The 12,798-nt window shown below is 37.6% G+C and overlaps 1 protein-coding gene across 3 annotated transcripts in view; it reads left to right on the forward strand.

Moving 5' to 3' along the window:
- Positions 1-12,798, forward strand: part of LOC111579695 (steroid 17-alpha-hydroxylase/17,20 lyase) — a 14,190-nt gene continuing 1,392 nt past the window's right edge. The window contains exons 1-9 of one of the 3 annotated variants that reach the window (XM_023287072.3): positions 1-2,743; positions 4,068-4,188; positions 5,744-5,882; positions 6,958-7,187; positions 7,913-7,999; positions 8,185-8,391; positions 9,486-9,655; positions 11,378-11,481; positions 11,577-11,882. In XM_023287072.3, coding sequence (XP_023142840.1) covers positions 2,538-2,743; positions 4,068-4,188; positions 5,744-5,882; positions 6,958-7,187; positions 7,913-7,999; positions 8,185-8,391; positions 9,486-9,655; positions 11,378-11,481; positions 11,577-11,842 — 1,530 coding nt within the window. In that variant the 5' untranslated portion in view covers positions 1-2,537 and the 3' untranslated portion in view covers positions 11,843-11,882. Of the gene's footprint in view, positions 2,744-4,067; positions 4,189-5,730; positions 5,883-6,957; positions 7,188-7,912; positions 8,000-8,184; positions 8,392-9,485; positions 9,656-11,377; positions 11,482-11,576; positions 11,883-12,798 lie in introns of all 3 variants that reach the window. The other 2 variants (XM_023287074.3, XM_055007405.1) reach the window with 2 other exon arrangements.

Consider the following 12,798-nt stretch of genomic DNA (forward strand, 5'->3'; position numbering starts at 1 on the left):
ATTCACCAGCTGAAGGACGTTCACCAAAATGTTTTCCTGTCCCAAGTCCAACATCTGTCCAAACTAGTCTAAAACCAAGTCCAACATCTGTCCCAAACTAGTCTAAACCCAAGTCCAACATCTGTCTCAAACTAGTCCAGAACTAAGTCCAATGTCTTTCCCAAATTAATCCAGAACTAAGTCCAACATCTTTCCCAAACTAGCCCATAACTAAGTCCAACATCTGTCCCAAACTAGTCAAAAACCAAGTCCAACATCTGTCCTGAACTAGTCTAAAACCAAGTCCAAAATCTGTCCCAAACTAGTCTAAAACCAAGTCCAACATCTGTCCCAAACTAGTCTAAAACCAAGTCCAACATCTGTCCCAAACTAGTCTAAACCCAAGTCCAACATCTGTCTCAAACTAGTCCAGAACTAAGTCCAATGTCTTTCCCAAATTAATCCAGAACTAAGTCCAACATCTTTCCCAAACTAGCCCATAACTAAGTCCAACATCTGTCCCAAACTAGTCAAAAACCAAGTCCAACATCTGTCCCAAACTAGTCTAAAACCAAGTCCAACATCTGTCTCAAACTAGTCCAGAACTAAGTCCAACATCTGTCCCAAACTAGTCCAGAACTAAGTCCAACATCTGTTCCAAACTAGTCTAAAACCAAGTCCAACATCTGTCACAAACTAGTCTAAAACCAAGTCCAACATCTGTCACAAACTAGTCTAAGACCAAGTTCAACATCTGTCCCAAACTAGTCTGAAACCAAGTCCAACATATGTCCCAAACTAGTCTAAAACCAAGTCTAACATCTGTCTCAAACTATTCCAGAACTAAGTCCAACATCTGTCCCAAATTAATCCAGAACTAAGTCCGACATCTGTCCCAAACTAGTCTAAAACCAAGTCCAACATCTGTCCCAAACTAGCCCAGAACTAAGTCCAACATCTGTCCTGAACTATGTCCTCACATGCCCAAAATGTTCTCAATTTACTAAAACGTTGACATGTTTTTAAGGATGTTGAACTTAACTAAACTGACTCATCGTCCTTCAGGTTCTGCTGCTGCATTCCGACCTAATAAAACAGCATCTTGGTCCAGGTTCTGCAGCCTGCGGCCGGCTAACGCGTCGTGTGAACCTGCAGAGTCCACTGGAACCCTGTCAGACGGACATGTGAAGGGGATCTATGGAGATGGACGATGGACGAAAATGTGTGGGCGAAGCCAGAGAGGCTGTTGCCATGGCGCTGCTCCTCCACCTGTTACTGATAATTCTGTAATGGAGACGTCGGTGTGTTCGGAGCCTCATAGCGTCACAAGTTTCTGTCAGCTGCAGCCGCTGACTCACAATTAAACCCAAGATCTAACCAAAGTTTCCACGTTGACGTTGGTCAGCATCAGGAGATGTCAGATTGAGCAAAGTCATCCTGAAGAACCAAAACATCCAGCCAGAGTCTCAAAGAAGCACAACTACAACCACGAGTCCTGCAGCCGATGGTCCAAACCTACACAGCCATGAAATATCATGGAGTCAACATGCAACATCAGCCAACACTAGTCTAAAACCAGTTCCAAACCAGTCTAAAACTAATCCTAAACCAGTCTAAACCTGGTCCAAAACCCGTCTAAAGCTAGTCCAACACCAGTCCCAAACTAATCTAAAACTAGTCCCAAACTAATCTAAAACTAGTCCCAAACCAATCTAAAACTAGTCCAAAACCAATCTAAAACTAGCCCTAAACTAGTCTAAAACTAGCCCTAAACCAGTCTAAAACTAGTCCAAAATGAGCCTAAAACCAGTTCCAAACCAATCTAAAACTAGTCCCAAACCAATCTAAAACTAGTTCCAAACCAATCTAAAACTAGTCCAAAATGAGTCTAAAACCAGTTCCAAACCAGTCTAAAACTAGTCCCAAACCAGTCTAAAACTAGTCCCAAACCAGTCTAAAACTAGTCCCACACCACTCTATAACTAGTCTTAAACCAGTCTGGAACTAGTCCAAAACCAGAATATAACCAAGTCTAAAATCAAGATCAAAACTAATCTTCAAACCAGTCCAGCATCTGTCCAACATCCACCAAAACCCAAGGCTGAAAAGAGTCCAAAACATATCTTAAACCATTCTCAAACTAAGTTCATATATTGATCTAAAACTAAGTCCAACTTGCGTCCTAGTCTAAAATTAGGTCCAAATCAGTCTAACATTAAGTCCAAACCAGTTTTCACCATTTCCTGACATTTTATTTGGATTCAGGCTGTCGTTTGTTCCTTCTGTAATTTAAAACTAATAACATTTACTCTAATAATAGAACAATAAAATACATAAAGTGGTGTTTTAAAAAGCCAGCTCTGCCATGGTGTGTTCATCAGGCAGGTTGCCGTGGTAACCAGGGCCGTGCAGCCTGATAACATGAAGGCTGTCTGAGATAAACACTCTGACGGTCACACAGCGACAACAACACTCTGACCTCTGCCCTCTGCAAGGTCGGCTGGCTTCATTAAAGTCCGTCTGCAGCCTCTCGCTTCATTCTGCTCCTCACTGCCGTCATGTCCACCGGCCTCCTGGTCCTCCTGGTCCTCCTGGTCCTCCTGGTCCTACTCATCCTCCGACGCTCCAGACCCAGAGGTCTGTCCGCTGCTCCCCAGACTCGGAGCTCTATCCCTGGGCTGCCGAGGCTCCCGGTCCTGGGCAGTCTGCCCTGGATGAGAAGAGACGTCGCCCCACACCTGATGTTCACCAGACTGGGCCGCAGGTAAGACCAGGACCAGGACTAGTTCATGTCTAACAGGACTAGTTCATGATAGAGAGGACTAGTTCGTGTCTAACAGGACTAGTTAATGTCTAACAGGACTAGTTAATGATAGAGAGGACAAGTTGATGTCTAACAGGACTAGTTTATGATAGAGAGGACAAGTTAATGTCTAACAGGACTAGTTCATGATAGAGAGGACAAGTTGATGTCTAACAGGACTAGTTTATGATAGAGAGGACAAGTTCATGTCTAACAGGACTAGTTAAAGCATAACAGGACTTTTTAATGTCTGATAGGACTAGTTAATGTCTAACAGGACTAGTTAATGTCTAACAGGACTAGTTACTGTCTAATAGAACTAATTCATGTCTAAAAGGAGTAGTTAATGATAGAGATGATTAGTTAACGGTAGGGATGACTAGTTTATGATAGGGATGACTAGTTAATGTCTAACAGGACAAGTTAATTATAGAGAGGACTAGTTAGCAATAAGGTGGACTAGTTAATGATAGAGGCGACTAGTTAAAGTACGAAGGACTGGTTAACAGCAGGGATGACTAGTTAATGTTTGATGGGACTAGTTAATGTTAGGGAAGATGAGTTAGTGGCAGGGAGGACTAGTTCAACATATTCATTAATATCAGTAAAAAACTAATTTATGTTTCAGAAGACTGATTAGTGTTTGGAGGGAGTAGTTGATTATTGGTTGAACTAGTTAATTATTGGTTGAACTAGTTAATAATAGGCAGGACTAAATGTTGGACAAAATGTTTACTAATATTTGTCAAGACTAGTTAATGTTTGGTTGGACTAGTTAATATCTGGGGCACAAGCTCATAATATCCAATAATTCTTGTAAAGACTAGTTAGTGTTTGGGAGAACTAGTTAATATTTGTAAGGATTAATCATTGTTTGTTTGAACTAGTTAATGTTTGTTTGGACTAGTTAATGTTTGGTTGGACTAGTTAATGTTTGTTTGAACTAGTTAATGTTTGGAAGATGAGCTTGTGATATTCAATAATATTTGTAAAGACTAGTTAATGCTTGGAAGGACTAGTTAGTGTGATTGCTCATGGGTTTGGGGTGGACTAGTTAATGTTTCTAAGGACTAGTTAAAGTGTGTAAGGACTGGTTTACATTTAGAGAACTAGTTAAGGTCCTGGTAGAGTTTGTTAATAGTTATAGAACCAACAGTGAGTTCCACCTTCATGACTGTGAATGTTTTCTGGTTCTTCTGTGACGGTGAACTTTAATATTTTGAAGTCTGAATGTATTAAATCCTAAACTTTAAGCAGCTAGTTAAGGTTGTTTATCTTGGTTGAGGTTGGGCCCTCTGTTTGCGCTGCACGTGGGGCCTCACTACACTGTGGTGGTCAACAGCCATGAACACGCCAGAGAGGTTCTGCTGCAGAGAGGGAAGGACTTCGCTGGACGGCCCAACATGGTGAGAACCAGGTGGAGGCAACTCTGGGTCTGGATGTGGTTATTAGAATAGAAAAACTGGAATATTTTCAGCTTTTCTGTTGACAAGAATCACTGGTCAGAACCACATTTATTTAACATTTTCATTTCATTTTTAGGAGCTATAACTTAACTCCTAAAACTCTCAGCTGTTAGTTTCTTATCGTCGTTTAGCACCTCCTGCTGGTCGACTGTTTGTTTACATGTGAAACTAGTTGGTTATGAACCAAACTAAAGTCTGTATCTGACAAATGCTGAATAATCAGCAGTTTGTAAAAGCTGCCATAGTTTTGTTATTAAATAAAATCTTTTTGTTCATTATTATTACAAAATGAACATTTAACCAGATAACTGAAGAAAATAGTGTTTCTCAGATGAATAGTACACGTTCTTCACTTAAATACATGAATGTGTTCACATAGGGAGGACTAGTTAATATTATGGAGGACAAGTTAATGAAAAGGAGGACTAGTTAGTAATAGGAAGGACTAAATAGTAGGGACTAGTGAATGTTTTACAGGACTAGGTAATGGTTGGGATGATGAGCTCACAATACTGATAGTATTTGTAAAGATTAGATACTGTTTGGGAGGACTAGTTCATGTTTAAAAGGACTAGTTAATGATTGGGATGACTAGTTAAAACTTGGGAGGACTAGTTCATGCTTGTTTGACCTAGTTTATATTTGTGAGGATGAGCTCATGATATTCTATAATATTTGCAATGACTAGTTAATGTTTTAGAGGACTGGCTAATATTTAGGTGGACTAGTTCATGTTTAAGTACTAGTTAATGTTTGGGAGCTCATGATATTCAGTAATATTTGTAAGGACTAGTTAGTGTTTGGGAGGACTAGTTAATAGTCGGGAGGACTAGTGAAGCTTTGACAGGACTAGGTAATGTTTGGGATGGCAAGCTCATGATATTGGTTAATATTTGTGAAGACTAGTTCATGTTTGTTAGAACTATTTATTGTTTGGGAGGAGTAGTTAATATTTAGCTGGACAGGTTGATGTTTAAGATGATTAGTTAATTAGGGAAGACTGGTAAATGTTTGGAAGCACTAGTTAATATTTGGAAGGACTAGTGAATGTTAAGGAGGACTAGTTCATGTTTAAGAATACTAGTTAATGTTTGAGAGGACGAGCTCATTATATCCAATAACATTTGTAAGGACTAGTTAGTGTTTGGAAATACTGGTTCATGTTTTAGAGGACTAATTTATATTTGGTAAATAATTGTTATTTGCAGCCTTAATGTTGGGGTTTGATTTATTTTGAATGAAAATGACCTGATTACTGACCCAGAAAAACATCGGTCAGGTTTTTGTTCCATCAGAGCGGTATTTGTAGTCAGCTTGTAGTTTTGTCTGTTTCCTGCAGGTCACCATCAGAACAGCTGTATTTGTAGTCAGTTTGTAGTTTTTTCCTTTTGGTCACTATCAGAACAGCTGTACTTGTAGTCAGTTTGTAGTTTTTTCCTGCAGGTCACCATCAGAATAGCTGTATTTGTAGTCAGTTTGTAGTTTTTTCCTGCAGGTCACCACCAACCTGCTGACCAGAGGCGGTAAAGACATCGCATTTTGTGACTTCTCTCCTCTGTGGAAGTTTCACCGTCGCCTTGTCCACAACTCCTTTACTCTGTTCGGAGAAGGAACCAGCCGACTGCAGGACGTCGGTAAAAGCTCCAGACACACGTTTTCATCGTTTCATTCAACTGTCAGAATTAAAATCCAGAACATAAATCAGCAGCAGAACCTTTAAAATGTTAGCGACAGGACAGAGTCATCAGCGTATATAGAGATATCAGTCAGCAGACTATTAGCGTCTGTTAGCGTCACTGAAAAATAAATGTACAATACTAAAATAACCTGCTAGCAGATGTATGTTAAACAACAATACACTAAAAAATGTTAATATATAAACATTTAATAGAATAAACACAAAGACTTACAGAGAAGAACGAAGAAAACATTACTTTCTTTATATTAAAACCTTCATTAAAAATAGAAAAACATGTTGAATTAAATAGATTAGAATCCTTTTAATAATGAAATAATAGTAAAGTTCCTATAAAAACACACTGAAACTGTAAAACAGATTTAATTTAGTGGAGATAGTCTGGATTATATGCATGATTTTAAGAGGCACGGAGACCTTAAATTGATCAAAACTACTAAAACCTCCATTAATTTGAGACTTTAATGTCTTTATTTTAAAAATTTTGTCATTTTATTATATTTTTTGTTTATTTTTGAATGAGACTGTTGGATATTTACCTTTTTCAGATTAATGGAAAAAACATAAAGTCCGTGTACACTGACAAAAATCCCAGATATGGGTTTTTATCTGTTTTAATGGTTAACATGTAAATTAATGTTATTTTCTGTACATTAAAAAGAGCAGTTAGTGCATTCTATGTACTGAAAACACTTTTTTAAAATCTGTAAATTAACAAAACATAAAATTCGTAAAATAACAAGAAGAAAAATATTTATTAGTTTTAAATCCTTCATATACATAATTTTTCTGTCAAATAACAGCAAATATCTGTAAGATAATTATATGTTTACCTGATTTAAATACAATAAAGTGGTGTCATTTTACAGCCAAACACTGTAAAAGAACATTTTTTTTAAAATATGGAAATTAATGTTTTTAAATTGATCTTATTGAAGATTGATATCCTTATTTAGAATGAGTTTTATTTGTGTGAGAAGATAAAAACCTTGACTTCCTGCGTCTGGTTCCAGTTCTGTTGGCAGTGGATGGTCTCTGCATCGAGCTGCTGTCCAGTGGGAGGCGGGGCTTCGACCCGTCGCCTGCGGTGACCAGAGCCGTCACCAATGTGGTTTGCACGCTGGTGTTCAGCGCCACCTATCGACACGGAGATGCCGAACTGCAGGAAGTGATGCGATACAATGACGGCATCGTGCAGACGATCGCCAGGGGAGGACTGGTGGACATTTACCCCTGGATGAAGGTCTGGAGAGACGCTCCTGGCTTTTATAAAATATCACTATTTATATATTCTCATTTTTGTAAAGTATTGTTTTTATAAAATATTCTCACTTTTAAAAAATATATTCAGTGAAATAAAACATGCTTGCTTTTATAAAATATTATTTATATATAAAATATTCTCACTTTTATAAAATATTGACACTTTTATAAAATACCCTAATGTTGATAAAATTTTCATTTTCGTTAAATTTCTTAATTTTTTATAAAATATTCACATTTTTATAAAATATCTTCACTTTTACAAAATATCTTCATTTTTATAAAATATCCTAATTTTAATAAAATATCCTCACTTTTAAAAGATATAATTTTATAAAATGCTCTCATTTTTATAAAATTTTTTAGTTTTTATAAAATACCCTTACATTTACAAAATATCTCACTTTTGAACATGTCCCACTTTTATAAAATATTGTCACGTTTGAAAAATATTCTCACTTTTAGAAAATATTTTCACTTTTAGAAAATCACTTCTATAAAATATCTTCACTTTTATAAAATACCTTCACTTTTATAAAATAAATCCTTTTTTATAAATATTCTTTTATAAAATTTCTTCACTTTTATAAAATATTTCTATACAAAATCTCACTTTTATAAAACATCCTCTCTGTCCTGTCCTATACTTCCTTTCTTGGTGCATCACTCATCTTCGTCCCCACAAACACAAACTCTGTGTTCCAGGTTTTTCCTAATCAGACTCTCAGGAAGCTGAAGGAGTCCATCAGGATCAGAGACCAGCTGTTGACCCGAAAACTGGAGGAACACAAGGTGAAGAAGAAACACTGGAGGTTTACAGGAAGCAGTGTGACACCAGCAGGGGGCGCAGTAGTTATTACTGCAGTGGTTTTTTAATACAGTGGTTATTAATCTAATGTTTATTACTGTAATAACACTGGATGAACCAGACGTTTTGTTTCTTTATGTTCTACTTCCTGTTTACTGCCTGTGTCCAGGCGTCTCTGAGTGACGGCGACCCCCATGACCTGCTGGACGCTCTGCTAAAGGGCCAGATGGACGGTGGGCGGGGCCAGAGGTCACCTGGGTCGGGAATAACGGACGACCACGTCCTGATGACGGCGGCCGAAGCTTTCGGAGCCGGAGTGGAGACCACGTCGACCACGCTGCTGTGGATCCTGGCCTACCTGCTGCACCACCCCGAGGTCCACAGTGCTAGCTAGATGTTAGTGACTAGCTGCTAGCTAGTCACTATCTGCTAACTAGTCACTAACTAGCTGCTAGCTAGTCATCATCAGCTTACTAGTCACTAACTCACTGCTAACTAGCTGCTAATTAGTCACTAAGTACTTGATAACTAGTCACTAAGTTGTCGCGAACTAGTCACTACATTGTTGCAAACTAGTCACTAACTAGTCAGTAAGTAGTTGACAACTAGTCACTAACTAGTCCTTACCTAGTCTCTGACTAATCACAAAGCAGTCACTAACTAGTCATGAGCTGGTCACTAACCAGTCTCTAACTAGTCACAAAGCAGTCACTAACTAATCATTAACTAGTCACTAACCAGTCTCTAGCTAGTCACTAACTAATCACTAATTTTAACTATTCATTAGAACAGGGTTTTTATTTAGTTGTCGTTAAAATGAATCTGTTGGCTTTATTCCATCCATGACCTCCATCATATCAAACATACTGATTACACGTCTGAGAAAACTGGAAATCGCATCTGACAAATAAAATAAAATAAAATAAAATAAAATAAGATAAAATAAAATACACCTGAATAAGAAAATATGCCAGTAATGAAAACTCAAAGCCCAGATATCTGACTTTCAAGTTCAGTGACAGATTAATACACATTTATGAAGAAGTATTATTTATGATCTTTCAGCCTCTTAAAATGTAATTTATGGTGATATTACAGCTACACTGTAAAAAATAACACTTTTTAACAGTAATGTTTAGTTATTTTAGATTATATAATTTAAAATTTTAAGTTGGTAAATAATTTTCTTATTGCAAATTTTATGTTTGGTTAAATGACAGGTAGTGACTAATAAAAATCACAGGAAAAAAGTAATAATTTGCATCTTAACTGTAAAAACAGGCCAAAATTGTAAATAATGTCCACATCAAACGTCTTCAGTTTGTGTGACCATAAATAAAATGTAAAAATGACAGTTTTACAGGACTTAGATTAACTCCAGATGCTGACAAAAAGATTTTTCTTCTCTGGGTCCTGATCATAAATAATGGCGGGGTCATGTGACTGGCCTCTTTGCTCCGCCCCCTTCAGGTCCAGGAGCGTGTGCAGAAGGAGCTGGACGAACAGGTGGGCGGTGAGCGAGCGGTGAGCGTGTCGGACCGCGGCCAGCTGCCGTACCTGGACTGTGTGATCAACGAGGGAATGAGGATCCGACCGGTGAGCCCGGTGCTGATCCCCCACACGGCCATGAAAGACAGCAGGTACACTTTATACACGTTCACCTGCTCATCTGAGGTCACTGTGGTTAATGTTTCAGTCTAAAGTCCTTCATCTCCATGGAAACAGAACAACATGAAGAACTCGGAAATGTTTTCTGTCAGTTAAAACGATGGAAACCAGAAAGAAAGAAGAAAAATTTTAAAAAGGAAATTAAAAGAAGCGGTTGTGATCAGAAACAGAAACAGAGTGAAGTCTACAGCAAATATCCAGACTCGGTGTTGGTGTAGTTCCTCTCAGGGCCTGAAGGTGGAGACAGAAGCTCCTCACTGAAATGAAAAAAAGAGTTGAAATAATCTCAAAAGGATTAAAGGGAGGTTTTTCTTCAGAGCTGGGAATCATATGTCAGGTTTCTTAGTCTTTACCCTGACTATGTGTGAATTGGTGCCATAAAAATACAATTTAATGGAAAATATATTTAATAAAATGCATCATTTTTAGTAAATGAGTAATAACCAGTAAGCTGCTCATCCTGTCTGAAGGAGAAAACTATAAAAATAGGAATGAAACTGAAATATTTTGTCAAAAATAATGGAAATATTTAGACAGAACCAACAGATAAACACGTAAAATAAATAAAAGTCATGTTTGAATGAAGTAAAACTGTTCTAATATACTTTAAATAACTAAAAATAATGAATTAAATAGTAGAAATGTGCAGCTTTGCCTCACAATCACGCACTTTAGCTGCTTATGCTAGGCCAACATCACAGCTAATGCTAATGATTAAACTTAGACTAAACAGAGAAACGAGACACACAATGTTCTGTTTTAGTAAAAGTTTAATGAAGTAAAATCTGAAAGAAATAATTTGAATTCATGTCTTCGGGCTCCTTAAGCAGTAGTGAAAGTTTTTACACACAGAAAAAAAATACAAACCGCAGCTCTACGAACATTTATCAAAAAAATACCACAACAATTTTTTACACTTGAACGTAAATACCATGGAGTAATAATACATCCAGTGGAGTTAGCATATGTCTTTATCATGATATATATTTAAATTTGTATGCATTTTTTTTTTTTACTAAAAGGTCAAGGACAGTTTGGCTAGTTTTTAAATCACTCAAGAAGATAAAAAGCTAACTAGCAGAGCTAATTTCTGTAGGCTAAAATGAAATTAGCTTTGCCACTATATTTCATTAGCTTGTAAGCTTATTAAAGGACCGTTTTTTGTTTTTTTTGCATGATATGAAACGAATTAACAGCCAAACTTAAAACACATTTTTTGGCTAACATCACAGCTCCAACCTAATGCTAATGTCTGAACTTAGCTTCAAATTGTAATCAACTGTACCACAAATCTGCTTAGTTCTTAATAATGATGGCAGATGATTATACTCCAGCTGTTTTTAATTCATAACTAATAATAGATCTTTAGTTTAGTGTTTATTTAGCTATCGATGCTAGCTAGCACAAAATTAGCAGCTAGTTTTGGCTAGCTCTTTAGCAGAGAGACAAAAACAGTGCTTGAGACAATACACTCAAATTAACAAGCAGATTATTCGCTACTAATGCTAGGCTAACCTGTAGCCTTTCTAGCTTCATGCTAATAGCTTATCTAAACTTAGCTAAGCCGTATTTTTGCTGCAATAAAACTTTGAATGTAGGTGGTTTTTTTGAGTATTTCTTTGCTAATGCTGCATTTATTAAGTATAAATCTTGACATATAATGACAATAACCGGTGGTTCTTTGTCCCCTGTAGCATCGGAGGTCATGCTGTCCATCGTGGGACCCGTGTTCTGGTCAACATGTGGTCGATTCACCACGACCCCCGACACTGGAACAAACCGGACCTGTTCAACCCAGGTAGCACTAACACATGTAGCTAGCTTCGATTAACAACAAGTTCCTCATGAACACCTGAACGCATCACCTGTTTTGATCTTTTCCCGCCATTCCAGACCGTTTCCTCGACGACCAGGGACAGCGCGTCATGCCTTCCTGTTTCCTGCCGTTTGGGGCGGGGCCTCGAGTCTGCGTCGGCGAATCGCTGGCCAGGCTGGAGCTCTTCCTGTTCCTGTCATCTCTGCTCCAGCGAATGAGCTTCAGGCTGCCGGACGGCGACACCCCGCCCAACCTGCAGGGGCGGCTGGGCGTGGTCCTGCAGCCGCTGCCTTATAAGGTCGTGGTCACGCCAAGGCCGGGGTGGGAGAGTGGGGCCAAATGACACGGGGGAGGAGCTTAGAGTGACACTCGGCGGTAAGAAGGTAAAACGTGACGCTAAAATCTCTGTTGCTTTGATGAGTTTTTTTGAAGTAAAATAAATCCGTCGCCTGCAGTGAAGTTTAGCTTCACATTTATATTTATGAGCTGAAACTACAGATGTCAACATTGTCAGTGTTGCTAGCGATAGCGTCTTTCTAACCAGTCAGTTAGCTAACAGTTCTGTTTGAAATTAGCAGAAAAAATACTGCTAACAGCATCAGAATCCAACCCAAAAACTACTGCTGTTACTTAAAGTCTTTTGCAAACTATCCCTTTAATTTTTTCTGTAATTTATTTAAAGCAAGGTTACATACAAAGATTAGCCACATATTTTAATTAAATTTGTCTAATAAAATTTGCACTATTAAGTGTAAAAGAATATGCTAATTGTTGTAGGCTAACATAAAACTGGACTTCCAGCAGCTTTAAAGCAGATCAGTCAGAACATTCTTTCTCAACACAAATGTTTTTTGTTGCATAAAAGAAATTATGCAGTTAAATGCTAATGCTAAGCTACTCTGTGGCTGCACAATACCGCAGCTTCAAGCTAACGCTAACATCTAGACTTTGATTCAAAATTTTCCGCTGCTTACAAAAAGTCACAAAACCATGATCAGCTATGTCATGAGTTAATTATCATTAAGTATCATTGCAGGGGAGTATAATTTGACTTTATTAAAATATTAAAAATTATCAAAAATAAATTAACTGATTAACACACTGCCAATGCTTGGCTAGCTGCACTACATAACAACATCGAGCTAATCCTAACCTTTAAAGTTTGATTAAAGAATTTAAGCTATTCACGGCAAATCATGGAAACATGAATAACTATCTAGTGAATTAATTCATAACTAACTGTTTTTGTAGGGAAGTATAATTATACATTACTGTTTTCTAATCAAAGTTTGATCAACA

Source organism: Amphiprion ocellaris, chromosome 23 (assembly GCF_022539595.1).
Source record: "Amphiprion ocellaris isolate individual 3 ecotype Okinawa chromosome 23, ASM2253959v1, whole genome shotgun sequence".
Taxonomy (NCBI): Eukaryota; Metazoa; Chordata; class Actinopteri; family Pomacentridae; genus Amphiprion; species Amphiprion ocellaris.